Genomic DNA, 27332 nt, shown 5'->3' on the forward strand with positions numbered 1-27332 from the left:
GTCAAGAGATTCAATCAAGCACATTCTGAATAATACTACCATTTAGAAATTATTTGAGGAAGTACATCCATACTGTAGTAATGCCTTTTTTTTTAATAGAATGAGTTTCGTAGCATATGTAAAAACAGAAGCTTATATAAATGTGTTTCGTTCTGCTTATGCCATTTTCGTTTGCTTTAATACTGACATGCTTCCCCCACCACACCCAAAATGTGAGTATTCCCTATTTTTCAGCAAACATTACTTTTCCCATGAGGGTTTTATATTTTGCTTAATGCAACAGTTCTGCCTTTTCGCCCCTGTCTTTGAATTTAAGTCATCCAAGTACCAAAAGCAGCCTACAATTTGGTGAAGTGGAAGCACTTAACATGTTAGGAGCTTTGACAGATTTGAGGCTTCCACATGTGAAAATGGTTCATGGAGGTACAAATAGTAGGAACAATTTGGTTTGGTTCATATTTTAATGTGAACCTACCTATTTCACTCTTCCTGAAACAATGTGAACTGAAACACAACTGATCCTTTGAAATTCACATTTCCACAATTTTTGTAATGCAGTTGTCAGACTAAAAAAATGTGTACATAAATGCACCAACTAGTGTGAACAAAAATGCATATGTTATTGAAAGTAACATTGCAATGTGCAAAAGACAACAGACTCAGTTGTCAATAAATAATTCCACTTTAATGGCAAAGTAATAATTTAGACAGATACAGTGTGCACACTTGCAAAAAATATATGCAAGCTGGTTTACAAGCTAGAAGAACAACAAATCAATAGAAAATACATCATCCAGTTAAGTCTGATGACACCAAATACTTATTATTAGGGCTTTACAAAGACTACAAAACTTTTCAGATGATTTATCTCACTGTTTCTGTCTATTTACATGATATGTTACATCGAAAATGTACAAAATATAAAATGTATACAGACAAATGTTTCACAAACATTTTAAAGTTGTAAACTAGGTGGACTCATTGAGATGTATTGCAGGGAAATTTGTATTATGTGGTACATACATACAGGTATTTTGTGTGTGCGCGTCAAAATGGCAGGAATTCATGGGTTTGCTTATATGTTGTTTCAGACCACATATATCATAAAGAGCAGTTGTTGTTTTAGTCATCTGCCAGAGAGTGGCATGTCATTTAACAATATGAGAAAGTAATCTAGGATTTGTGCCTGACTTCAGACTACATTCTTTGTGCATAATATCAGAGTTTTATTTATTAGGGCAATAGCACCATGCAGGGGACCTGTAGCTTCAGTGCTGCAGCAAGGAAAACTACACTGATTTCCTTGACTTTGTTTTATAAAGTAGATGGGCCACAGGAGTTTGTAGCACCAGTTACATGTCCTGAAGGTACTCACTGGCTAGCTGGATCTGGAAAGCAACCACTAGCATCCTATTGCAGTGAACGTGATGTGCTCAGAGTTGGCAATTTCAGGGCTGTGGCTCTAAGTATACAAGTGCATGTCTACACAATGCCATAGCCCTTCTATTACTTTCATTTAGTTGAATCGGCATATCCAATTACTCTGATCAGTTTTCATTCAAACTGGTGTAGTCTGCCAGGATATACAACATTTTTGTATTTGCCTAAGATGTATTGGCTTTTATAATGTAGATTGAAACATGCTCACTCTAGCATGGATAGCTCCTGCATAGTCATAACAATTCTAAATACAGGACAAACACACCATTGTTTTTAAATATATATATTTTAAAAACCTCCAGATTGTATGGTTTGCGCTCTGGATATTTTTAATTTTTTTTATTTTTTTGCAACATACAGGTAATCTCAGTAAATGAAACATCTCTTAACATCAACAAGATAAAATACAGTTTCTTATTTTTGTTGTTGCTGTCACTGTTGTTTGCTTTCATTTGTGCAAGGCTTTTTTTTTTTAATATTACAAGACCCTCCCAGTAGACTGTGCAAAACCAACCCCCCTCCCCCTTTACAGTATAAACTTTTCTCTCAACCACAGTGGACAATCACTGTGTCATAATGCTGAATTTCTTCATGTACAACAATTGCAATCAAAACAGCATGCTTCAAACTAGGGGGAAAAAATGAAGAGGAAGGGAAAAGAAAAAAGAAATATTTGTGCTCATGCTGCACCAAGTGCACCCAGCTCTGCTGGATAAGATTTTCCCCAAAACACCTCTCTTTTAATAAGCTCTTTTTCATAGAACCAAATGGACTTAAGCCAACTGTCTCAGGTTTTGTTATTAATCATTGTTTATTATTAGGAGTGGCTTCTGGGTCACTTGAATATTTTAGATGGTAATCTATTCACACAAGATAAAAAATACTATATATATAATCTATCTATATATCTATATCAATAGATCGTTCTTCTAGCCACTTCGATAAAAAACATGATATACAGAGATGAGGCTACTGCGTTCACTGATGCTCTCTCGTTAGTAAATGAAGAAAGAAAACAGTGTAAATAATCAATGGTTTAACAAATTAAACCAACTGTAAAATTGTTCTAGAAATCGGTTTTAAGGCAGTGAGACAGCACCATAGGAAATGTTCTCTTTTCCCCCCCACTGAAAAGGCTCGAAACATACGAAGCCCTAAGAAAGCCTTTACTCAGTGTCAGATAAGAATTGGTAAAAAAAACCCTTGTTAAGAGGTGGGCAGGTGTTTAAAAAATACCCTTGCGGCTAAAAACAAGTTGTATATAAAACAGATGATTTGTACAGGAAAACAACAACAACAACCCAGAAACCTTGGTGGATCACATCACTGCAAACTTGGCAGCTTTAGTATCAAATTGGCACTTTTCCAGCATATATCACAGTAGCGTTTTCCTGGCAATTCCACAAAACTGTTTTGTGCTTTTATGGAGTTTGCTTTCTGTATTTTCTTTTTCTTTCTCCAACTCGTTTTGGAATGGGCAGCAGTGTACAATTCAAACACTACCATTGTGTCTTGTAATGAGTGCCATGGGGCACTGGCAGAGGTTAGAGGACCAGGATCGCAAAGACCACTAATGCAGCACCTCGTAGTAAATTGAAGTGTAAAAAAACCAAAGGCTTGCATTGTAAACTTTTGAGACAGGAAGAAAGACAGAAAGAAACAATCCCAAGGAGATTCCAGTTTGGCTAACACATGTGCAATCTGCTTAGCTGTCCCCCCTCCCCCTCCCATTAAAAGGCCCTTTCCAGTTGATTGATGGAGTCTCACTCAGCTCCACTGATACTGAAATCTCTTGAAAATAAACTAATTCAAGCTTTCCATTTTGATTTGCTTTCCTGACTTTCTAGAGATAAGTCGACCGCCTATATATGACACAGCACTCACGCTCTCTCGGGCCACCCTGGCACGTGCTGCTTCGGCACTGCAGCAGTTAAAGCCGGGACAGTTTAACCAGCATCCTATATAACCAGGCCCGTTCCTCTCTAGAGAGTTGACTCAAGCGAGGGGTCCAGAATATCATCGTGGTGACTAGCAGTATCGCTGTCGCAGCTCTGTGCGCTGGAGTAGCTGGCTGCTTCTTTGAGCCTCATTAGCATGTGCATCTGAGGAAGAAACAAGGAAATGCTGGTGTCATTGCTGTTAAGAAGCGAAGGCAACAGTGGTTGGTGTGAAGACCCCCCAAACCCCCTCCAAAATAAATCACACAGGAAACAGAATATTTGTTTAGGATTTTCGGTATTAATTTGGCCACAACTTTATTGTTTACAGCGTGTGAGTGGTTGCTTAGGCATTGGTTCAGACTACCTGAACCTGCACCAGCAGGAACAGGACTGACAACTGGAACCTCCAGAGGTCAGTAAGGGAAAACACACTGGGGGAGCAGAGAGGCAGATTTTCGCCTCTCAATTCACATCAGATGTTCTCAGGAACTCTGGCATGGTCCTACCCCTGAGAGGGGATCGGACAGATTCCTTTAACGGAATTACCTAGCAGCAGCAACAAAATTGAGGGGCAGGCACAGCCAATCCATAATCCCCTCCACCAAAGGATGAACGGCCTAACCGCCAACTTTACAAAGTTGTGACGGTAGGCAAAAACCAAATGGCACCAGCCAATCAGCCAAGTGGCAAAATTCCTACCGGGCCTCTGCTCCAAAAACAGACGACCCCTAGACAGGCATAGCAAGGTCAAAAACACAACCTTAAATTATAGGGAGGGAGGATGGGAGATCCACTGTACGATGCGAAAGAGGAAGTATTTCGCCACATGCAGCCCCTTAAATATCCCCTTATGTGCCAATCAAACCCCAACTGACAGAAATCTGCCCCAGTAGCAAAGGGGCGACCAATGAGGCAAGGAGGTCATCCATATGGGCCCACCCCAGCAACAAGAAGGCAGTTTGGTGATCTCACCGCAACACGTGTCTCTCCATGATTTGGAGGACACGATCTCTGCTTTCAAGCCTTTGAGTAGGCAACAGGGACATGTGATGGATGCAGCACTTTGAAAAATCAGTGCTGGCTGAGATAGCAAACTTTTGAATCCCTCTTCTTTTTTTAAAAGTCTCCACAGGCAGGGAGCAATGGTAACTTTGGAGAGAATCAAAGGCTGCAGGAATTCAAAGGTGTTTAAAGGACAGGGAGCTTTTGATCTGAGCCACGATCCTGAATCCATTCTCCCAACGCCAAGGTAAGAATAGACTAGGCTTTTGGTGTCAGAATACACTGTGGGGATAAAAAGGAATGCAATCGCTTTTGCATACACAGTCACACCATCTTAGAGAAGAAGGGGAGGTGGGAACTGAAGTGGAGTGGACTGAAGCCAGCTGCTGGATACAAGAGCACCATCTGCTGCCCAGGAGCCGACCTTGGCAACAGAAAATAGCATGCCACAGCTGCGAGGCTGGTTTCCAGAGGAGCCTTTAAGCACATCTTACTTAACATCAAGAGCCCCGGAGAGCTGTAAGATGCTCAGTGCCTAAAATTACTGTAATTATAGTTGGTATTTAGAAATCGTCCCTCTCGCCATGTGGCTCAGGGAATTGATCTTACACCACCAGCATTTTTAAATGGTGCATTATTTGAAACGAAGTGCTTTGGTTTTTCTGAGAAAAGAAAAGTACGGTAGGCTATGTGCTTTCTCTCTCTTTTTTTTTTAAATGATTTTTATTAATTTTACAACACAAACAAAAAACAAACAAACATAACACGACTTCCCTATACCTCCCCTTCACTGCATCCTTGTTTTAAAATTTTTTAGCAATCCTTCATCCAATTTTTATATTTAATTCTCTTTAAAATTTTCTTAAGCTTAAATTTTTACAGCTGTAATTCTTTATATCAAATCCCTTGACATCTTAACATTCCGAAATTTTACAACAATTTTTAAGATAAATTTTAATTTTTTCCCAGTCCTCTTCCACTGTCTCTCTCCTCTGGTCACGAATTCTGCCGGTCATCTCTGCCAGTCCCATAAATTCAGTCACCTTGGTCTGCCATTCTTCCAGAGTAGGTAGTTCTTTAGTCTTCCAATACTTTGCCAAAAGAATTCTTGCTGCTGTTGTTGCATACATAAAAAATGTTCTATCTTTCTTTGGAATCATTTGGCCTACCATGCCCAAGAGAAAAGCCTCCGGTTTCTTTACAAATGTCCACTTAAGGATTTTCTTAATTTCATTATAGATCATTTCCCAGTAGGCCTTAATCTTCGGGCAGGTCCACCAAAGATGATAAAAAGTTCCTTCGCATTCATTACACTTCCATCAGTTGTTATTGGGCAAATGATATATCTTTGCAAGCTTGACTGGGGTCATGTACCATCTATAGATCATTTTCATTATATTCTCTTTTAAGGCACTACATGCCGTGAATTTAATACCTGTGGTCCATAACTGCTCCCAGTCAGCAAACATAATATCATGACCAATATCTTGTGCCCACTTAATCATAGCTGATTTGACCGTTTCATCCTGTGTGCTCCATTTTAGCAGCAGATTGTACATTCTAGACAGGCTATGTGCTTTCTCTTGCCCCAGTACCTTCTCAGATTTATTTGGGTCTTATTAGCTTTACAGTGGCCACAACCATATAGTATGCCCCTCTGCAGGGTATATAGGTTGCTAGCCACAAGTCATTGGGTTGAATAATGTTGTGCACCTTGTTTATATATGTTAACATTTTGATAATGTTTTTTTGGGGGGGGAGGTTGGTGGAATTTTGGTTGTGGTTGTTTTATTTTATATTGCTTTGCTGATTTTTTAGCTGCCTTCAGTTCCTTTAAAAATTTTTTGAATAGAAATGGTTCACAATCATTAAAAATAAATATAGAAATAAAGAATACCACTAAAGTGTTGTAAGGGAGGATCCAGCATTTAATTTAGCTGCTTCTCAGGATCTTTCCCCAATAAACCTCTAATATTCACCTGGATATATGGGGCTTCCCCCCTTTTTCGTTTTCACTCTTAAATTGTGATGGGCCATCAGGAGGGCAGGTCAAAATGTTTGCAACTGGTACAGAAATAGACTGATATCCTGAGATGATAACTCCTTGATGTGAAGCTAAAAGAATAGTTACATTCAGGCACAAATCCTGTACAATCTGATTAGATCCTTTTTATGGCAGTATATGGTGAATAAAATGTAAAGGTAAAGGATCCCTGACAGTTAAGTCCAGTCATGAACGACTCTGGGGTTGCGGCACTCATCTCGCTTTACTGGCTGATGTTTGTCCGCAGACAGTTTTTCCAGGTCATGTGGCCAGCATGACTGCCAAAACCAGAGCAGCACACGGAAATGTCGTTTACCTTCCCGCCAGAGCGGTACCTATTTACCGTATTTTTCGCCCTATAGGACGCACTTTTTCCCCTCCAAAAATGAAGGGGAAATGTGGGTGCGTCCTATGGGGCGAATACAGGCTTTCGCTGAAGCCTGGGGAGCGAGAGGCTCTCGCTCTCCAGGCTTCAGGAAGCTCTGCGCAACCCTTCAGAGCCCGGCGCGAAGCCGCGTCAGCCTCCGGAGGGTCGCGCAAAGCTGCCTGCGCTCCCAGGCTCCGTGCAGCTCTGTGTGATGCTCCGGAGCCCGGCGCCAAGCCGCGCCGGCCTCCGAAATGTTGCGCAGAGCTGCCTGCCCTCCCAGAGTCCGTGCAGCTCTGCGCGACCCTCCGGAGCCCGGCGCCGGGCTCCGGAGGGTTGCGCAGAGCTGCCTGCATTAGGAAGCCTCAGCGCGCCCGGGCTTCGCACAGCTGTCCGCAATCCTGGGGAGACCGGTGCGGCTCCCTAGGCTTGTGGATAGCAGGCTTTTCTGGGGGCTGGGGTCAGGGGAAGCTCGGGCTTCCCCTGCGCCAGCCCCGTGCCTGGGGGGGGGAATAATTTTTTTTCTTTATTCCCCCCCCCAAAAAAAACTAGGTGCGTCCTATAGGGTGGTGCATCCTATGGGGCGAAAAATATGGTATCTACTTACACTTTGACATGCTTTTAAACTTCTGGGTTGGCAGGAGCTGGGACCGAGCAACAGGAGCTCACCCCGTTGCGGAGATTTGAACCACCAACCTTCTGATTGGCAAGTCCTAGTCTCAGTGGTTAAGACCTACTCATGATTCTGGGTAAGCTACTTGGGGAGTAAGGGTGATTTTTAAACCTCAAGTAATTATATTGAAATAAAAGATCAGGAAGCTGGGCCCAGTGGCGGAGCTTCATGCTCCAGCACTGGGGGGGGGGGCAGAGAGGCAGGGGCGGGGCTGGTGCGCATCCTGGGGGCAGCAGGGGCAGCCGCGATGGCACCCTGCTGGGATCACACTGCCGGGGGCGGTGCGCTCCCCCTGTACTCCTCTTCCTCCGCCAGTGGCTGGGCCAACACAAAACAAGTGAGTCAAGAAAAGAGGAGAGAGTAGAAAGTTAACTGAAAGCAAGGAATGATGGGGATGAAGGAAAGAGCAGAGACAGCATCGTATGGAAAGAAGGGAGTCAAAAAAGCAGTGAGCAGAAAAAGTCTAGGAAGTGCAATGTGATGCTTAATTGCAGAGCTGTAAGACTTACCGTATTTTTCACTCTATTAGACACACTGGACCATAGCTTTCCCCCCAAGAGCCGCGCACTCTGTCCCTTCCGCCATCTCCCGCAAAAGCCAAGGATAGATGCGTGAAGCCTCCCCAGGGCAGCGGGATGAAGGCTCCCCGCTGCCCTGAGGAGGCTTCCCGCAGCTAAGCCAGAAGCTAGAACAGCTAGAGGGAGCATTGCCAGCACTGCCTCTAGCTGTTCTGGCTTTTGGATAGCCCCGTGAAGCCTCCGCAGGGCAGTGGGATGAAGGCTCCCCGAGCCCTGCGGAGGCTTCGTGTGGCTAAGCCAGTGTTGCACAGTGCTCCCTCTAGCTGTTCTAGCTTCTGGCTTAGCCGTGGGAAGCTACCGCAGGGCAGCGGGGAGCCTTCATCCCCTGCCCGGGAGAGGCTGCGTGCAGCTAAGGCTCCCCCATGAGCCGCACTCCCTTTAAAGAGCACGCTCCACGCGGCTCTTTAAAGGGAGCGCTGAGCAGAGCCTCCTGCCTGCATTCGCTCCACACACATTTCCCCTTACTTTTTAGGAGGGGAAAAGTGTGTCTTATGGAGCGAAAAATAAGGTACGCAGAAATTGATAACAAATAGCCAACCACCTTTTTGACTTGAACTTGCTGAAAAAGAAAAACATGTCTACATACTTCCACAAGGCAATGTCCACCTACTTGTGCAAAGCAAAACTGATTGCTTAACTGAATTTCTGGTTTTTCTTCTCTCCCCTCCAGCACCCAAATATGTTCTGGAGGTTCCCTTAATTCTCTGGAGCAGTTTTTGGTGTTTTGTGAGGGGGCTACAGGGAAATGGAGAGGAAGGATAAACCCTGCTGTGTGAGTAGATGGCCTCTCCCACTATGTAGGCTCTCACCAATAATAATAGCATAGTAATAATAATAATTTTACCAAAGGATCTCCTTCTGAATCTGTCTGTGGAATGTGCTTTGAAGTGGTTCCTTCTTTGGCAGATGCATAACCTTCATAACCAACATCTTCAGGTCTCAACTGAAGCAATGATGACCAGTCATGCTGCAGTGAACTCCATGGACAAGTATCTGCTATCCACTTTGAAGGATCTTCCCAAGGTGCTCGTTTGCCATACATCTAAGTGTCCATTGCAAAATAGAAAAACAAATGGGTCGTTTAATTTCAGTTGGAGAATGTTCAGCATGGTAGTGCAAGACCTTTTGGCCCAAATTTCTTGCATGGCAACAAAATGGGACGAGGTTCATTAACTCTCCCTTTTGCATTTTCAGGTGATAGAAACTCAACCTCACTGGGGCTGGCAGGCAATTTTTTCCCCTCCCCAGAATGATGACATGTAGGGTGGGGTGAGGGAATGGCAGCTTCTAATGGATACTGTCATTTCTCCCCAGAATGCCCATCTGAATGACATTATGCCATGACATAATGTTCTTCTAGTCTTTTCTGGGGAAGAAAAATGGCAGCTGGCAGTAGTGAAGAATGCCAGTGAGTTTCATGCCTCCATAATCTCAAAATTCCTCCCAACCCAAAATGCATCCACATTTTTTTGGCCGACATATAGGATACAGTCAGAAGGGAAGCAGTTTTGTCTAGGGCAGGGGGTCACAGGCTTAAATTCCCACATCCCACAGTCCCTATCCTGATCGGCTCCACACTTGTTTAAATATACAATTAAATACAACACAACACTTGGCACAATGCATAGTTTGGCCACATATTAGTTGTATTTTCAAAGCCTGAAATTCTCAGTGCCATGAAGATGCCATTTTAGTGTCTTTGGATGGTTGTAGATGCTGCTTCTTTTTTTTTTTTTTTGGAATCTTTCTTGAAAGGACTTTCGAAAAATCAGTGTAATATTTAAACAATTCAAGATGCTTCAATTGTGACTTTTTGACAAGCCAATATCTTTATAATTAACATGTTACAATTGATGTGACATGTTATTGCATTTATATCCCACTTTTTCCACAAAGTTGTTCAAAGTGGTGTACATGGTTCTCTCCCCCTCCTCAAGTAAGCCTTACAACAACCCTGTGAGGCAGGTTATGCTGAAAGGCAGTAATTGGTCCAAAGTCAACCAGCATGCTTCATGGCCAAGAGGGTATTTGAACTGTGGCTTCCCAGGTCACAGTCAGGTGCTCTAAGCACTACACCACACTACCTCTCAATGATGAAAAAAATGGAAGTAGTTAATATTTTGGGTGAGTGCTAGTTGCCAATATAACTAGATCACTTTTAGTGATTATTGTGCCATAACCAGAAATTTATAAACCCAAGGTTCAGTCTGATAATGAAATAACAAGCACTTCAATATTTCACATTGCCAGAACCACCCCCCCTTTCTCCTATGCAAAAGCCATTCAGGCAATAAACCACTAAATACATAAAAGTAATTTTGTCTCTTTCTCCCTCTTCTTCTTTCTTAATTAAGCACAAAGGATTGCTAAAGCGAAGCTCTAAATTTAGAAGGACTTCATTCTCCTCCAGATATGTAGTATGCAGCAAGAGGATGAAAATGGGCCCATAAAGCTGATGCAGATATATTTCAGTGTCCCTCTGTCACAGATCAGCCAGAAGTGTCTTGTAAAAAAAGTAAAAATATCCATTGGGAAATGCATATGCTTTTTACAATTTTGGCATCTGTTTAAAAGTCTTACCTGAAGTCCTTCTCTCACAGCTTCCATAATATATGGTACCAAGGAATAATTCCAGAGGTCTGTGAACCACACTCTGGAACCATCAACGTCTATAGGGCAGGGCAGAAAAAGGCGAGGACCTGAGATAGGAATTATTTTTTGTTAGAAAACAGGAACTCAGCAAGCTGTTTAAAGCAGACAGGGGGGATATTATGGCCCTCCTGATGTTGTTGGACTCCCATTATCCCTGACCACTGGCCATGCTGGAAGGGGTGGATAGGAGTTGGGGTCCAATCACACATGGTTGGTGGCAGATTTCCCATCCCTGAAGTTAACATTCCACATTCACGATGAGGGCTATTCAAACAATTCTTCAAAACATATAGTGGCATTTTCTTGCATTTAGCTTGCTGCTTGTACATAAGATATGACAACATGTTTTGTAAAGAATAAGAAGAAAAGGGCAATATCTGGCATTATTTTGGAAGTTTGCAACATAGACAATATGAGCTCTGCTTTTATTAAAATCCAACTCCTTCATAGGTTTTATATTGTGTTTGTTTACGTTGGGAGAAATGACACAATACTGTACTCATTTCTTCTGAAAGCAAGGCATGCTGTTACATAAATATGCTGAACTTATTTCACTTGCTTGTCTATGTTGCAGCAGCTGCCAGCTGCTACATGGCAAATGTCAAAGTAAATTGTGGCCAATTGGGAATGCTTATAGAGAAAAGCTGAATTTTAAAAATCTCTCTCTTTTAAAAATGTAAAATTATGTTGCCTATCTTAGCCTTAGTCTTATCTGTCCCCAGTGCTTCTCTTAATGTCATTGGCTGCCATGCTCTGATGTCACAGAGGCCAACAGTGGCAGATGGATCATAGCCCTCTAATTACCATTGACTTAGTGTATTTGACATCATAGAAGGACAATAAAGCATAGTTTAGTGCTAAGGAAAACTGAGCTGTTATTTTTACAATGCTTTAGTTGCTTGCAGGCTAGGACATTCCCAGGGATGTTCTGACCAGCAATTCAACTGCACTAACTAAGGCGTCACCTCATGCACCATCCACTATTTTTGTTGTTATTGCTGCGGCTTAAAAAAAGAAGGGGGAAACCCCTCCCACACATCATATTTAAAGCTAAGGGAACCCCTCCCCATTTATTTATTATTTTAAAAGAAAGCCATTCACAAGTGACTAAATAGTTATCCACCCAGTGCCAGAGCTTCATGCTCCGGCACCAGGGGGTGGAGAGCAGGTGGGGGCAGGGCTGGTGCGCGTCCTGGGGGCGTGTTGCGCTGCCCGCAGGGACGTGGTGCCCGGTGGGGGAGGGGGAGCCACGATGGCACCCCACCAGGATCGAGCTGCCGGGGGCGGTGCACTCCCCCCCACACTCATCTTCCTCCACCAGTGCATCCACCCCACTTTCATGGTGGATGAATGGGCCTGAGAAAATGGGGGTGAGTTACATCTCAGTTCTAAAAACAACCACAGATCATGTTGAAGTAATGGCAGTCTTGTAAATTTGTTCAGAATGTCCTCTTGCTCCACTCTCTTGGCTGATATCCCTGTTTTAAATTGTGAAATAAATCTACAGCTGTGCACTAGTACTGTGCTAATGAAAGTCAGAAAACAAGGGGAAATATGTTAGAGGGGCGGAAAGTTAGAAAGAATCCCAGAAACCTTTTGAAAAATGGACAAGCAGGAAAAGGACAAAGGAAGAAAAAACTCAGCTAGCAAACTGCAGTTGTGTAGCATGAGTGAGCAATTACATGTTCTTTTCATTTTAGTAGGATTTTTTTAAAACTATAAGCAGCATTACCAAGTTTGCTAACCCAAGCTCCAGCCCAATCTGTTCCTAGATGTTTTGTTTGAGCACAAAAGGTCAGCTGCCAATTAATTTGACATCAGTGAAGCAGACTCACGGTAAGCCTGTAAGTTTAGATAAGCCTCAAGATCCCGTTTTTGTCCCATAATTTGCATTATTAATTGAAGAAAGGCCTCACCGATGGTTACATCAGAAGAACTGTGCGTTTCTAAGAAGCTGTTCAGATGATGCCATGTCTTCGGAATCCAGTCAATTATTTTGATGAGGTCATTATTGCGTGCGCTCCTCTCTATTTCTGTCTCAATCAGTTTCCTTCTCAGATACCTGGATAAGAACCCTTTGACAGGCTCCATGTGGTTGGCACACAGCACCCACCTATGCAGGCAAAGAATCAGTTAGAGAACGTATTCACGTTACAGGAACTCTGGGCAATCCACTAAAATGGATAGATTGCTCCTCTTCACACACTGCATAATAAAGCTACAAACAATATTATTATTATCGGCCAATGTGATAGGCGCAAGCTTAACTGGCTAAAAAGAAAATGTGAAACAATTACGTGGAAGATTTGGGCTTCAGTCCTCTAGGAGAGAGACCTGACAGCATCCTCTGTGTTCAGAGATAGTGTATCTCTGACTACCAGATGCTAGGAATTATCAACAGGGGATGGTGAGCCCTTCTTGAGCGTGCCTGTGGCACTTGGTTGGCCACTGTCTGTAAACAAGCTACTGAGCTAGACAGTAGAACTGCCACAGGAGCATGATTCTTAAATTTCATCCTCATAACTCATAGATTCTCTTCAATATCAGGCCCTAAGCTCAGTGAGAATTTAATTAATTCTCTGTCTGGTTATCTATGCACATATATTTTTTTCCAACCCTGCAAAGGTGACCTTTTTGGCATCAGTATCCCAAACTATTTGGACAGAGTGCACAGCAGTTTTGCCACCTTGGTGCCTTGTAAATGTGGTGAAAAGGCATGGTCTCCTTTCATATGTTACTAAACACCACTTGGCATTTAACTATCGTTTTATTTTAGGACTATCTGGAAACACATCTATGTGGTGGCTTCCGGATGTGTATCCACATCAGAAAGAACAGACCTGTTACAACACACACACACACCATATATATATATATATATATATATATATATATATATATATAACCTCAAAGGTTTAAACCTAGATCAGAAGAAGCATTTTTAAACACAATTTTTTACCTGAAATTTTGATGCAGTTCAAGGTTAGGTGAAGATGAAACTCCCTGGTTCATAGTTCCAATAATATAGGGACTACAGAAATAAATAGAGCTGCCAATTAATTTAACACATTTACATCTTGTCATTTATTTGTTTTTAAATGTTAGGCGGAATTGAAAAACCCCCCAACATAAAACCACCATTAAAATATGATAAAATATCAAATTCAGGAAAACTATGTTTTTGCAGCATGAAAATAAAAAGCAAAAGGCTACACTAAAATCATTGTTAATCCCCCCCCTGATTTTTATTAGGTTTTATTATATTTATTGCAACATTAGTTATTGTTATGCTTTGGGTTTTCTTGTTTGGCCTTTATCATTTCTTAAACAAAAACATGGGGTATATATGTAATAAGTAAGTAAAAATCAAAACATGGCCAAAAATGAATACAATGTTTTCACCTTACATCTGCTGGTCTGTCTCCCAAATCCTACCTACCCTGTCTACCTGTCTGTCAGTGCTACAAGGAAACCAGTTATCTGATTGTCACTCCCTAACTATCAAAGGCGGGGCAGCCAGAGAAAGGCCTCTGGAGATCTAATGACCAAGAATGTTCATTTTTAATGTCCTCTTCCTTCTATTCATTTTTCAATGTGTTAATTTGCATTGCATAAAGGAATTTTGTGTGTGTCAGAGCTGAGCAATGACTCAGCTGAGCTTATTTCTACCACACACTGCAACATCATCTTTTTCTCACTGCTGCCACTCTACTGTTTATCAGGCGTTACCTTCACTTCCGTCATCTCTCTAAAATGGGTGTGTAATGGCCCTGGGACACACTGATCAGTTTCATTTCATTCTAGGCTAGCAGGGTTTGGATTCTATAATGTAGAAGACTCATAGAAGACTCATAACTGGACTCATAAACAAGCATAGCTTGTCACTGTTGCCAAGTTCTTAGAGACAAGCTATGCATGTTCATATAAATTTATAGGGTGCAGTTACTTATATGAAATCGTATGAAGTGCTTATTTGAAGTGACGGCAATTTATAACAGCCATATCTATGATAGCAGAATATTAAGCTTTCACTGCTATTGAGAATACAGGTTCTTATTTAATTGTGTTGTGACATGCACAAATAAATGCTTTAAAGCTTTTTGGATTAAAACTCCCATCAGCTCCAGCCAGCAACCGTACCACACCAATGACTTCCACTCAGCATATTCCAAACAAGGTAAAGAGCAAACCTACCATTTGTTATATTTACAGTTGAGGAAACCATTGAAGATGTCACTCAAAGAACCAACATGATGGAGGTTGTCAAGAATTATTACCACAGGAAGGTCAGCACTACTGTTATCATCACTGCATTGTTCAGCCAAATTGGCAAGGTATTGTTGCACATCCTTAAAGAAAAGAAGGAAGAACCCAGTAAAACAGAAGATACTTAACTAACAGCCTCACAGTTGCGAAGCTTCCACTAAAACAAATTGCTACTTAAACCATTTTTGACAATGTCAGCCTGAGGTACTTGCTCTGAGCATTCTTTTCTTTTTTCCTTTTTTAAAAATTGGATTTCAGTAACAGGATCCTAGTTAAGTCTAACTATCTGAACCAGAAGGGGAGCCTTATAAGACGAATCACACCACAGAGAGTTGGTTTCTATTTGCTTGCCCTACCCTGACCTCTGTCCCTTCAGAAGAAGGTGTGAAAGGAGCTTCATGCAGAGTTTCTGAGTGGAAGTGCCCCACACATAGAGTTGTATGTGTGTAGAACCCCCTTTTACATCCTTTGCTGGACATGTGGAGGCTAGAGATGCCCCAAGTTGGCAGATTCCAATTTCACCTTCCATAATACAACTGAATGAGCAATGGAATTACTCATTCACTTTCTAGGTAAGATGGAAGAATTTCTTCAATCAAAGTAATTCATTTTCTCTAAAAAGCTGCAGGTTGTGAATTAGGTGGGGCATCAAATATACAATGTATGAGTGTGTTGGTTAAATTTTTGAAGACAGATTTTTTTTTCATGTACACCAACACTGGCACAATCTTTGTAACATGACAGAAAGCATGAAAATGGTGAGATGATAAGGTTGATATTGCAAGTTTCTGACTGTGTCATTTTTGATCCACTGTGGATACTGAAAAATTTCCATATTCTGAATGGTTTTGAATAAATGTTGTTTTTTTAAAAAGAAAAAAAGCAGAGTTTGGAGATTTAACTTTCAATATGCTAACTGATGCTGATAAAACACCTTGATTTCTTTGTAAGTATTTGCAATCACAAATGGCCACTGTATTTAGACTATGCTGGGAAATCTTAAATAAAAATAAAAAGAACAAAAGGAAACATCAACAATTACATAAGTCCATGGCATGTAATGAAACATCTGCAGTTTCTTAAAAACTGTACAGTTGATAGCTGTTGGTTCTTTTTATGTCTTACCTTGCTTGATTTGTGATCTACATTAAAAGTAGCAATGGCATCTTCCATTTTTTTCCTGCCAGACTTTGTTATCACATATTCCGCAAGCCTATTGGCTAAATAGGTCTTCCCAGTGCCACTAGGTCCTGACAGGATAATTCTGTGATGCTCCATCAGTAAGTTAAAGTACCGTTGGCTAATTGGTTTAGGAATTAATGTATCAAACACAAAGCTGTCCAAACTATTTTCTTCTACTCCTGAAAATTAGATAGGGGGGAGAAGAAATGGTAGGGGGTGAGGAGAGGAAATCTATTTTTCTCTGTCTCGTTGTTTTTGGCAAAACATGGAATTATTTAAAAGAAGGAACTTTTAATACTTACTCCCCCCCCTCTCTAGTTTTTGAAATGTTGACAGCAGGTAAATGCCCTTAATACAAACCTTTCTTCCAGCATCTGAAAAGCACTGGAAGTGCACAGACCTTTCCTTGGGGCCAAAAAAAGATTAAACAGTGCCTTCGCCACATGACTCAATGAGTGGTAGCAATGCAATCAAAGCAAATGTGAAGCGAAAACTCATTGAGGCAGTGATGTATATCTGAAATGTTTGAGGCATTTAAAAGAAAAAGGTCAAAACGACAGCAGCAAGGGTTAGCACGAGAGAGATATCACACCAAATGACACAAAGTCTTTTTGAAGACCCTGAAAATAGAATGCCCCCATGGCTATATGAAATATTTAAAGTCCCTATCCGAAGTGACTGATTTGGAATTCTAACCGTTCATTGTTATATTAAAGTCCTCTTCTGTACTGGTTTCAGATGCAAAGCAAAGCAAGTCATCATCAGTCTAGGGTGGTGTTAAGGGTGCAAGAGTTCTTGAAACTACACAACTGCATCCTCTCCACTCATCACTAAATTATTCTCTATACACCTTCCCCCCTGCCCCCAGTGTTATCACATTTACTCATGGTGTGCTAGACTGGGGTCATAGGGGTTAGGGAATGACATATTTAAAAGAAAGATGGCTGCTGCCACATAAATCCTTTGGATGGAAAAGGACCTTAACATGTACATGTTAACTATAAAAACACCAGATGGCTTGATGCAGATTTTGAATATGATAAATATTGTTACATGCCACCCTAATCTCTGAAATTCCAGGGGTTTCACGTGCTTATCCCTATTCGTGTTTCCTTTTGGGAATCAGACATAGCAAATGTTGTGAGTGTCTTTATGATACATGGTTTGTTTACACATCTATACAACCCGAGCCTATGATGGAGGGGTTCACAATACTGTACAGTGGTACCTCGGGTTACATATGCTTCAGGTTACAGACTCCGCTAACCCAGGAATAGTGCTTCAGGTTAAGAACTTTGCTTCAGGATGAGTACAGAAATTGTGCTCCGGCGGTGCGGCAGCAGCAGGAGGCCCCATTAGCTAAAGTGGTGCTTCAGGTTAAGAACAGTTTCAGGTTAAGTATGGACCTCTGGAACAAATTAAGTACTTAACCTGAGGTACCACTGTATTAACACCTCAAAAGGGTACTGCTTCTCCCATAACTTCAGCCTTCAATTCAAACAGAAATCGAACATTGCTCTCTGACCTTCTGCTTTTTCTCTAGTCTCCAGATCACAAAGCAGCAAATCGTGCCCTTAAAACTCAGGCTCTGTCCTTCTAAATGAGCATTGGAGGAGGGGCCCCACCCATTTGTCATCTGGCACAGAGCACCTTTCTTTTGTTCTGTTAACAGCCCATCACTAGGCTGGCCTGGCTATTCCAGCAACTGAATCTGTGCTGGATACAGGAATTAGAAGGAGGCCCAGACATTCAGCCTAACCCCCACCCCCAAAACATCATAACAATATTTATGGACAGCTACCAAAAAGAGGTCCTGCTTGCTTTAGGGATCCCATAAATTCAGAAGCTCATTTTGCATAGTTAACTTTACTTATAGCTGTAAATTTAGTAACACAACTGGGATGCTACCCAAGAGTGTGTATGTGTTTGTAAGATAAAGGAATTATACTGTGCTAAAAAGAAGCTTCAAGGAGGAAAATACATGCAGAGGAAGGGAATAAAATATAGCATAATTTTACCTTTAAGGTTCACAGTGATTATATTATTATCTCCAACCAGATACCCACAAGGTAGCAATTCAGGCACTTCTTGGCTTTGGGATCGAATGACATCACCTATACAATAACTAGCAATACAGTCTGAACCTAAACCAAGGCTAGTAGCTGGATCCACTCGGAAAACATATTCCTGAAATGAGAAAAGACAAAATACATATGCAGCAGCCATTATATGTGACACAAGGATAGAAGAATTAAATGCACCCACTTGTTTAAATGTCACACTCATTTCCATCATTTACAGATAAAGAACACTCACTATGCTTTAGGTGTAAATGTCAGAAAGCATTTTTTTTTTTATATTTCCCACTGGGGCTCATACAATCTTCAGACATTTTGACATTTACCATAACATAAAATATATGAAATACTCATGAAGCAATGAATAAAAGGGAATCAGATTAAAGAAGGGGCTTAACAATACTTTAAACAAGAGAAGAGCTGAACTGAACTGGGCATTTGGCTGCACATTAAATATACAAGTTGGCACATTGCCTATCTCGCATCCAAGAGAATGTGTGGTTTGCATGCTGATGCTCATCCAAACATACATTCCAGCTTAGGAACTGGTTTTCTGAGATCATCAAAATTTAAGATAAAATGGTGCTAGCCATTTTATAAACAATAAGCTTCAATGGATGAAGGAAATTTTGATTATGTATGTAGTGCAGACATACGCCGAGAAAATTTTTATGACATCTTAAAGAACACAGGTTCAATTTCTACACTATAGTTTCTCCCATATTGATGTGTAGATACTCACATTCCATTTAAAGGCAAACATTTTGTTTCTGTGTACATTGACCTCAATATATATGTATATCACAATTCTGATAGCATCAAGGCACAGAGGGAATAGCCCATCCTAAGCAGAATACACCCTATCTGTAAAATGGTTCTTACAAACTTGGATGTTGTAAAACTAATCAATATTTCTGGTCTAAGAAGTGACAAATTCAAATTTTACACTGGCTGTATAGCAGAACAATTAATTTGGCAGCAGATCTTCACACTGCCAATTGACTCTGAAGAGTCATCAGATAAGGATATCCCTGGCCCAGAAATGGGGTCTTCACAGCAGCTGCATTTCTTTCTGGTTGGCTCCAGACAATCCTCTCCATCTTCCCCGGGGCAACACAAACAGAGAAGATGGAGATCCAGGCAGGAAGTTTAGAGCCACCAATAGAGTGGCTGGCTAGCTGCGAATGAGGCTGTGTGAAAAGGGTAAGTGCATGGAAACAGCTGCTCAGACCAAGCTTGACGTGAGAGCCAGGAATGGATGTGACACAGCCAGCTCCTATATAAGCTCCCAATCTGAGTTGCCCCATTGCTGAAGCATCTGCTTCTACCCAAGCTCCAGCCTACCTGGCTTGGGGAACTGGGGGGGCAGAGCGGTAGCTAGGTGATCTTGCGCCCTGGCAGAACCATCCAGATTGCGCCCCCTAGCCATGGATAAATTAGCTCTTCTTTCTGCCTCTCCTCTAAATCTCCCCCTTCCACCCATTCAATTCATCCTCTATTAAAAACCATTTCTTATGAGGCGATAATCAATATTTATGGACATATTTTGTACTGCCCCCCCCATCGCCTGCCCCCCTGGTGGGGGCCCACCTCACCACTCCTTAGCTACAGCCCTGCTGTGGAGTTAGACTAAAGGTGCTACTTCAGTCAGCTGGCTGACCATAAACACTGCAAAATATGAGGCCCCAAGGTGACCTGTATTGAATGGGTTGGAGTGGGGTTGTAGAGCAAACATGAGTAGGCTTCGTTTGGTCAGAATCAAGTATACACTTCCAGTAATTTACTTGGTAAATGAACCACTATAGCCACTAGAAAGCCATGAAAATTTGTGTCCCAGGCTTTTTAGACTCGTCCAGCCATGTACTATCTGAAACCAAAGGGGCACATTGGTTGCCAGATGTGAATCATATTAGCATTATTTTCAGCTCTCCTACCCCACTATGGCATTTTGTTTCCTTCATGGTGGGAGAAGTAAAAAAGGAGCCTCTACCTTCCTAAAAGAACCGATTCACTGCATACAAAAGCCCTCCTTTACCTGCCCTGATCTATTTGTTTTGGCAAAGCTGCGAGTAATAAGAAAATTAAACACCAGGCAAACATTACAAAACCTAGCCTAGGTTCATCCTTCTGAATTGACTCAAAAAAGTCCTACCTTAAAGAGCCGTCTGATTACACCATCTAATACATCCCATTTTGTTTTACCACTGACTCCAATGGATCCTATCAAATATGCCTGCAGTTTTTGCTCCTGTAAAGAGATGAGGCATTCAGGGGAGAGATGTGGAAGAACTTACACAATTAAAGTATTATTTTGTAAGACTTACTGAATATTTTTCCCACAGAAGAAGACATTATCCTCCTTTGAGATATGCCACAGTTATCACAACAAAAACTGATGCAAACCTAATACTAATTAAGATATTAATTAAGATATACAGCTGTGCATGCAGATATTTCTGGAAATTAGTTCAGTGATGTGCCAACCTTTTATGTCATCTAATGCAAGATCTAAGGTTGAAATGGCAAATTTGTGGGGACTACAGTGGTGCCCCGCAAGACGAACGCCTCGCAAGACGGAAAACCCGCTAGACGAAAGGGTTTTCCGTTTTGGAGGCGCTTCGCAAAACGAATTTCCCTATGGGCTTGCTTCGCAAGACGAAAATGTCTTGCGAGTTCCTGCGGGGTTTCTTCCCTCCCCCCCCTTTTCCTAAGCCCTAAGCCGCTTATCAGCTGATCCGCTGATAAGCCGCTTATCAGTAGATCCGCTAAAAGCCGCTAAACCGCTAATAGCGCTAATCCGCTAAGCTGTCAATGGGCTTGCTTCGCAAGACGAAAAAACCGCTATACGAAGAACCTCACGGAACGGATTAATTTTGTCTTGCAAGGCACCACTGTACTAACATATAGCCCACAATAGGCCTCTTCATTCAGAAGTAGCTTTATGGATAGGTAGGTAACTACATTTCCTATCTAACAAAAGCATGCTGTAACATATATAGACCCAAACTTCTATGAAAGAGCAGAGCAATTTGCTGTTTATCATCAATTAGAGGCACTGCCAGGATGACACAAATATAGGTACAAGGTGCGATAAATTAAAAAGGCTGTGGTCAATGTTCCCTGTTGAACTCTTAATTGAATATACTACTGGGTAGTACAGCCTTTGTAACAGCAGAAACATAAGGACAATTATGATGATGAACACAGCAATAAAACCTGGAAGTCAAAGTACCTTGGATCGACCATAGCCCTTGTTTATTGTGACTATAATTTTAACATTCTGGCCTTCTTTATGGAGAGTTCCATCTGTAACATCTTCAAGTAAAATATCTAACAAGCAAGAAACAAATAAAAACGCCCTTTTAAAATTTACTTAGCTTGGCAAAAGAGACCCATTTGATTTTTTTTTGTAATTCTAAAGTGTACTTAAAAAAAATATAAGCCCAATATATATTCCAACTGCCACTTCTCCTTTAATCTTTTGGCAAAAGCAATGCATAATGTTTCGGGATTGATACACTACTGCCCAATCGGGGTTACACTAAAATCTTGTATATCAGAATTATTTTCTGTGGGGCAGCAACCACTTCTCCAAAAGCAAAGACCAAAATAAAAAGCTTAAAAATGAACCAAGATGTTCCTTTTCTGGACAATGGGTGTGACACTTTAGACTTCTCTCTGTCTTATTGGTTTGAGCTGCTGAGTCATTGCTAAAACCAGGCAGAGGTGGGAGCAGGTTAAGTTTCTCACAAAACAAATGCCTTGTACAGTATCCTGTGTTCTACAAGGGCCAGAGGGTTGCTTTTTATACTTCAGAACATTTTTAAGATATAAAAACAGATGGTGCCTGTTCCATTCCATTCGCTGAATCTAGGGTTTTCCTGCAAGTTTGAAACTCCAATGCATCACCTGCGACTTTAAATAAGAGACTATTTTGGGGGTTGAATCCAAGGTCACCTGTCAAAGATTCTGAAGCCTTGGAGTCAACCTTGTGCTGCTGTCACCCTTTAAAGTCTCAGACATGGCAGAAAACAACTAGTGGTAGAAGAACCTACAGGGCTAGTGACAAGCCTTTACAGTATTTTAACATTTGCAGAACTGAACAATAAAACACCGAAACACAATTACAAATATTGGTAAATGTAAATATGTATACTAAGTGCACCGCACATCCTTTTCCTAGGCATCATTTTTTCTGTATTTAAATACAACCTTTCTGCCAAGGCAACCAAGGTGGTTTTACAAACAAGTGGTAGAGAATATTCTCAAGCTGTCTCCAGGAGCAGATGACACTGTCTCCCAGAACTCATTATCTCCCACCTGGGCGTTACCATATTACCCCAGCACACTGGTAGTGTGGGAGAGGGGGTTTATGGGTTTGTGTTTTGTTCTTGTTCTTATCATGCATTTTGTGTTTTTATTTTGTATTTTTATGTTGTCAACCACCCTGAGATCTTCAGATGAAGGGTGGTGTACAAATTTAATAAAACAAACAATTAAATAAATAGTGAACAACTTTCAATATTTAGGATTAACTAGATTTCTCTACAGTTTGACAAGAACTGCATGTGCACATGCAAACAAAATGATCTGATAGGGCACTTGAACTGATCTGGTAGGGCAAATTAAAACAATAACAACATGTATTTACCTGATGTCACTGAATCAGTGATGTTCAAGTTATTCAGAGAGAGACCTAAAGATTGTCGCGAAGAGGAGGACGATGTGCTGCTTGAGGACTCTGAGCATGGGCGGCCTGGCTTTGCAGTGTTTCCAGTCTCTGCCTTTAAGCGATCATTTTCTGCTTTCAATATCTCAATCTCATTCTAGCATTTAAAACACAAGAAATCAACATTTTAAGGTGAGGAACGGGGCATTTAATACCGCTGGGTGCATTATGGATATGCATAATTTGTTAGCTAGAAAACTACTTATCTTTTTTAAAAAAAATATATTTATTTGCTTTTACAAAAAAGAAAAAACATAACAACCACAAAAATAAAAAAGAACAAAAACAGTCACATAAAACTAGAAAACTACTTATCGGCAATGCAGCATTTTCTATGGTATGGTACATCCACTGGAACTTTAAGTTGTTGTCATCTTTGGAACATGCCACAAAACTGTTGCATGCACTATACAATTTTACCTCTCTAATTCCATGGCAAATAGACAACATAAAATCAGATCCCGAAAACTCAAGTTAGGCTGCATCTAGGTGGCAGTTTAAATGAACACATATGCACATGTACTTCACATTTGCACTGTACCCATATTCCAAAGGTCTCCTGGCTGTCAGAGTCTATTAATACTGCAGTAAATGCTAGACCAGCATCAGCAGTGTAGCATGGCTGGCCAGAATAGTGCTACAATGGCACAAAATCAAGTTCAACATATTGCAGAGAAATGCTTCGTCAGCTTTCTGCACGCCGGGAGATAAGTGTTGATTCATACATGCTCATTTAAAATCATGACATATCATATTTTGCCACCACACACACTGGAACATTGAAATCAACCACTTCTAGATCTCTATGATGTATGTTTTAGAATTCTATTCCTACTACTACACGGGCAGTTTCACAATACAGTGGTACCTTGGGTTACAGACACCTCGGGTTACAGACACTACAGGTTACAGACTCTGCTAACCCATAAATAGTACCTCACGTTAAGAACTTTACCTCAGGATGAGAACAAAAATCGCGCAGTGGCAGTGGGAGGCCCCATTAGCTAAAGTGGTACCTCAGGTTAAGAACAGTTTCAGGTTAAGAATGGACCTCCGTAATGAATTAAATTCTTAACCCAAGGTACCACTGTACAGTAATGGACAAGTATCTCTGGATCAAAACACAAATAAGCCTTTTTCAGGCATTCACTCATGCCGTTAATCACATGGCAGGGAACAGGAGGGCCAGATCCATTGTCCGGGCATGGAAAACATCTTTAAAGAGGAGAATTGCTGTATACATTTGGCTGTTCTTGTGATTGGGGATGTTTCACAGTCAGTAATAAAAGAGCCAAGATGCCAAAGGAATGTCACATTCGTAGTTAAATCTTATGCAGCGTTGAGTGATTACCAAATGTACAACAATAGCATGGAAACTGTTATGTACTGAGTTGAATAGGATCCAAAATGCAGAAGTCTGATTGGTCCTAGAACAATAGGATTCAGAATGCAACAATCTGATTGGTCCTAGAACAATGCAGCAGTATGATTGGTCTGCAGGAGCCACCCAATCCAGCTCCAGGTGGAAGTGAATCCACAACCTGATTGGCCTACAGGAGAATCCCGGAATTAGCCAATCACGTGCAGCCCATTGTGTAAATAAAGAATATAAAGCAGATATTTTGGGGAAACTTTCATTCCTCCTCACCACTATGAGCTGAATAAAGAGCATGAAATCCACTCTCGACTCTGAGTATATTTCAGAAACACAGGTAGTTGTGAATTCCTCAGACCAAACTAAAAACAAGTCCAAATTTCTGATTAAGCTGTATGCTGATGCTCTAGCCTTTTACAGAAACCCTGCATTAACATTTTCAAAGTTAAGAGGAAGTAAAAATAGGATGTGGAGGGCTAAAAATGTCAGCTAAGCAAAATTAAAGGGTCAATTAAGCAAGAAACTAATTAAGCAGTTGGAGAATTGCAGCACTGCCAAGCACCAGATTGCTATGGTGACTGTTAAATTTGCTGCAAAATTGCACAACTCCTTGCAATAGTTTTTGGGAAATGGAAGAAATCCATAAAGTAAGGTCCAGTTTAGTGGTCCTCCAAGACTCTCTCAATTTTGGAGGGGCCACTAGGGGCGCATCGGAAGATGGCTGACAATAACATCTCTCCGACCCACACGAGGTAATTCGGAATTTATGTGATGTGATTTGATTTGATTTGATTTGATTGGTCGGCTAATAAAAATTATTTTTTAAAAAATGACTCTCTCAATTTTGATGGCAGCAGCAGAGAAGAAAGTGAACACGGCACTACATAATAACCCCACCCCCAGCTAATGTATATTGATCAGTTTAGGAAGGGTGCTGTGTGCCTGTGTGTTTGAGATTATACACACACACACATACACAAATAAACATAGCCTGTGTGCTAGGCAACTTCCTAGATTCCTAAGTGATCACTCCCCTCCAAAGTTATTAAAACTCAACCCTGTTCTATAGCAACACTGCATTATCTTATTGTTGATGTAGCTTTGAAAAACATACCATGTGTCCCTTGGCAGCATTTCAAAGGAAGTTGCTGAAACAGTTTCTGACGGTTTTGCTTCGCCTAGTATTAGAATCTTTGCTGCTGTTTGTGAAGGCCCAGAACACCTCTGTTTCGCCTTCCTGGTTTATATGCCATTGCTTATTATATGACCCATAGCTTGCTGTCTTTTTGTTTGGAAAAGAACTGCTCAGTTCTGTTGGGGTTGCAAGCCAAACACTGAAAGTGTCCTTACATTATATTGGCAGGTTGGAAAAATGTTTAAGATAAAGAATGATGGTGAACAGTTAAAACGCCCCAGTTTTATTATATGTGGATTTTTTAATCCACCTTTCAAGCCACAGCCCTCTCAAAGTGGCTCATAGAATAAAACAAAGCAAAACAAAACACAATTAAATATGCAACACAATAAAGAAAACCACTGGTGACCATGGGGTATGTCACCAGCAACAGAGGAGGAAAGAGTTAAATTCCCCATTCCTGCCTACTCTAGTCCAGTATTAAAACACCCACCCACACCAAATTGATGTTATTTGCATTTTTAAAACCTGCACATTAAATGCAAAGGCACTTTTAAAGTCATATCTAGATTGCCTCCAATTCACTCAGACATTTTGGCACCCCTTGTCTGCTTGGCTGGACAAACGACACCTCGAAACAGCATGTCCTTTACAAACACAATGCAACCGTTCCAAATATTGTGGGGAAAATCTACCAGCCCAAAATAATCCAAGTACTCAGGAGGCAGTTTCACGATGTGGAAAGCAGAAGATGCAGTATGCCAATCACACCTAATAATATTATTAACAAATATAAACTTGGTATGTGTAAAATATAATGGACCTCTGTCTTCAAGCCATAGTAGTCGCTGCTTCCGGTTTCTGTTTACCAGCCATATTAGTCTCTTGCTTGTTTTACTGCTATCAAGCCCTTCCTATCACCTGTGCTGAAAGTTACAAATGGATCAGTCTGACCCTCCTCTTAGGCGTTAGCATTCTAATCAGCAATGTGTCCTTTTCTCCTGTTGAGGCTCCTAATGTGTTTCACGTTACCATTTTTACAACTTGCTCGTACTCATTTAAAAACACAACAGCCAGAAACCTACAGTTCTGCAGCATCACAACAGCTTAGCTCACCAATCAACTGGTTTGTTTTTTGTCCTTTCCTTGGGATCAATCAGCAGTGACCAATCTATAGCCTTCCACATGTTGCTAAACTACAACTCCCATCATTCCTGGCCAAGCTGTTTGGGTTGATGGGAACTGTAGTCTTGAAGGCAACCAATTATCCACTTCTGAGTTACACTATTTTTTCAGCAAAACTTTGTACAGGGTGCTTTAATTTGACACTTTAACCATATTGCTGCAATCACAGCAAACACTCTATAAATTGCATGATAGGTGAAACAATAAAGAGAAGATTGAAGTTTCTTTTTCAGAAACATAACATTAACAGGAACCAACATCTTCAAGTAAAACAAAGCTGCCTATTTGATTTTAATACTCAGAGACTGGGTACATACATATAATTACTTACAAGCTCTACTGAGTTCAAAGAAATATATTTCTAGTGTCAGGAATTGGGTCTTAATTTCCTTGCATGACTCCACAGGGGAAAATGTTGGGAAAACAGTGTAGCAGCTAGTTCATTTTATCAACCCCTGTAGAGGATGACCATTTGCATCTCCTAGACCAGGGGTCAGCAAACTTTTTCAGCAGGGGGCCGGTCCACTGTCCCTCAGATCTTACTGGGGAGCGGATTATATATTTTTTTCGGGGGGGGGGGGAATGAACGAATTCCTATGCCCAACGAATAACCCAGAGATGCATTTTAAATAAAAGGACACATTCTGCTCATGTAAAAACACGCTGATTCCTGGACTGTCCCCAGGCCT

At 41.1% G+C, this 27332-nt stretch overlaps 1 protein-coding gene across 1 annotated transcript in view; it reads right to left on the reverse strand.

Moving 5' to 3' along the window:
• Nucleotides 1-663: 663 nt before the first annotated feature.
• NAV3 (neuron navigator 3) overlaps nt 664-27332 on the reverse strand; it is a 440591-nt gene continuing 413922 nt past the window's right edge. The window contains 11 exon segments of the mRNA XM_081879446.1: nt 664-3542; nt 8886-9083; nt 10622-10740; nt 12610-12806; nt 13653-13724; nt 14888-15042; nt 16085-16320; nt 18160-18328; nt 20372-20467; nt 21452-21549; nt 22871-23045. Of these exon segments, the coding sequence (XP_081735572.1) occupies nt 3423-3542; nt 8886-9083; nt 10622-10740; nt 12610-12806; nt 13653-13724; nt 14888-15042; nt 16085-16320; nt 18160-18328; nt 20372-20467; nt 21452-21549; nt 22871-23045 (1635 nt within the window). The 3' untranslated portion in view covers nt 664-3422.

This window comes from Podarcis erhardii (assembly GCF_964252035.2).
Source record: "Podarcis erhardii genome assembly, chromosome: 10".
Lineage (NCBI taxonomy): Eukaryota > Metazoa > Chordata > Lepidosauria > Squamata > Lacertidae > Podarcis > Podarcis erhardii.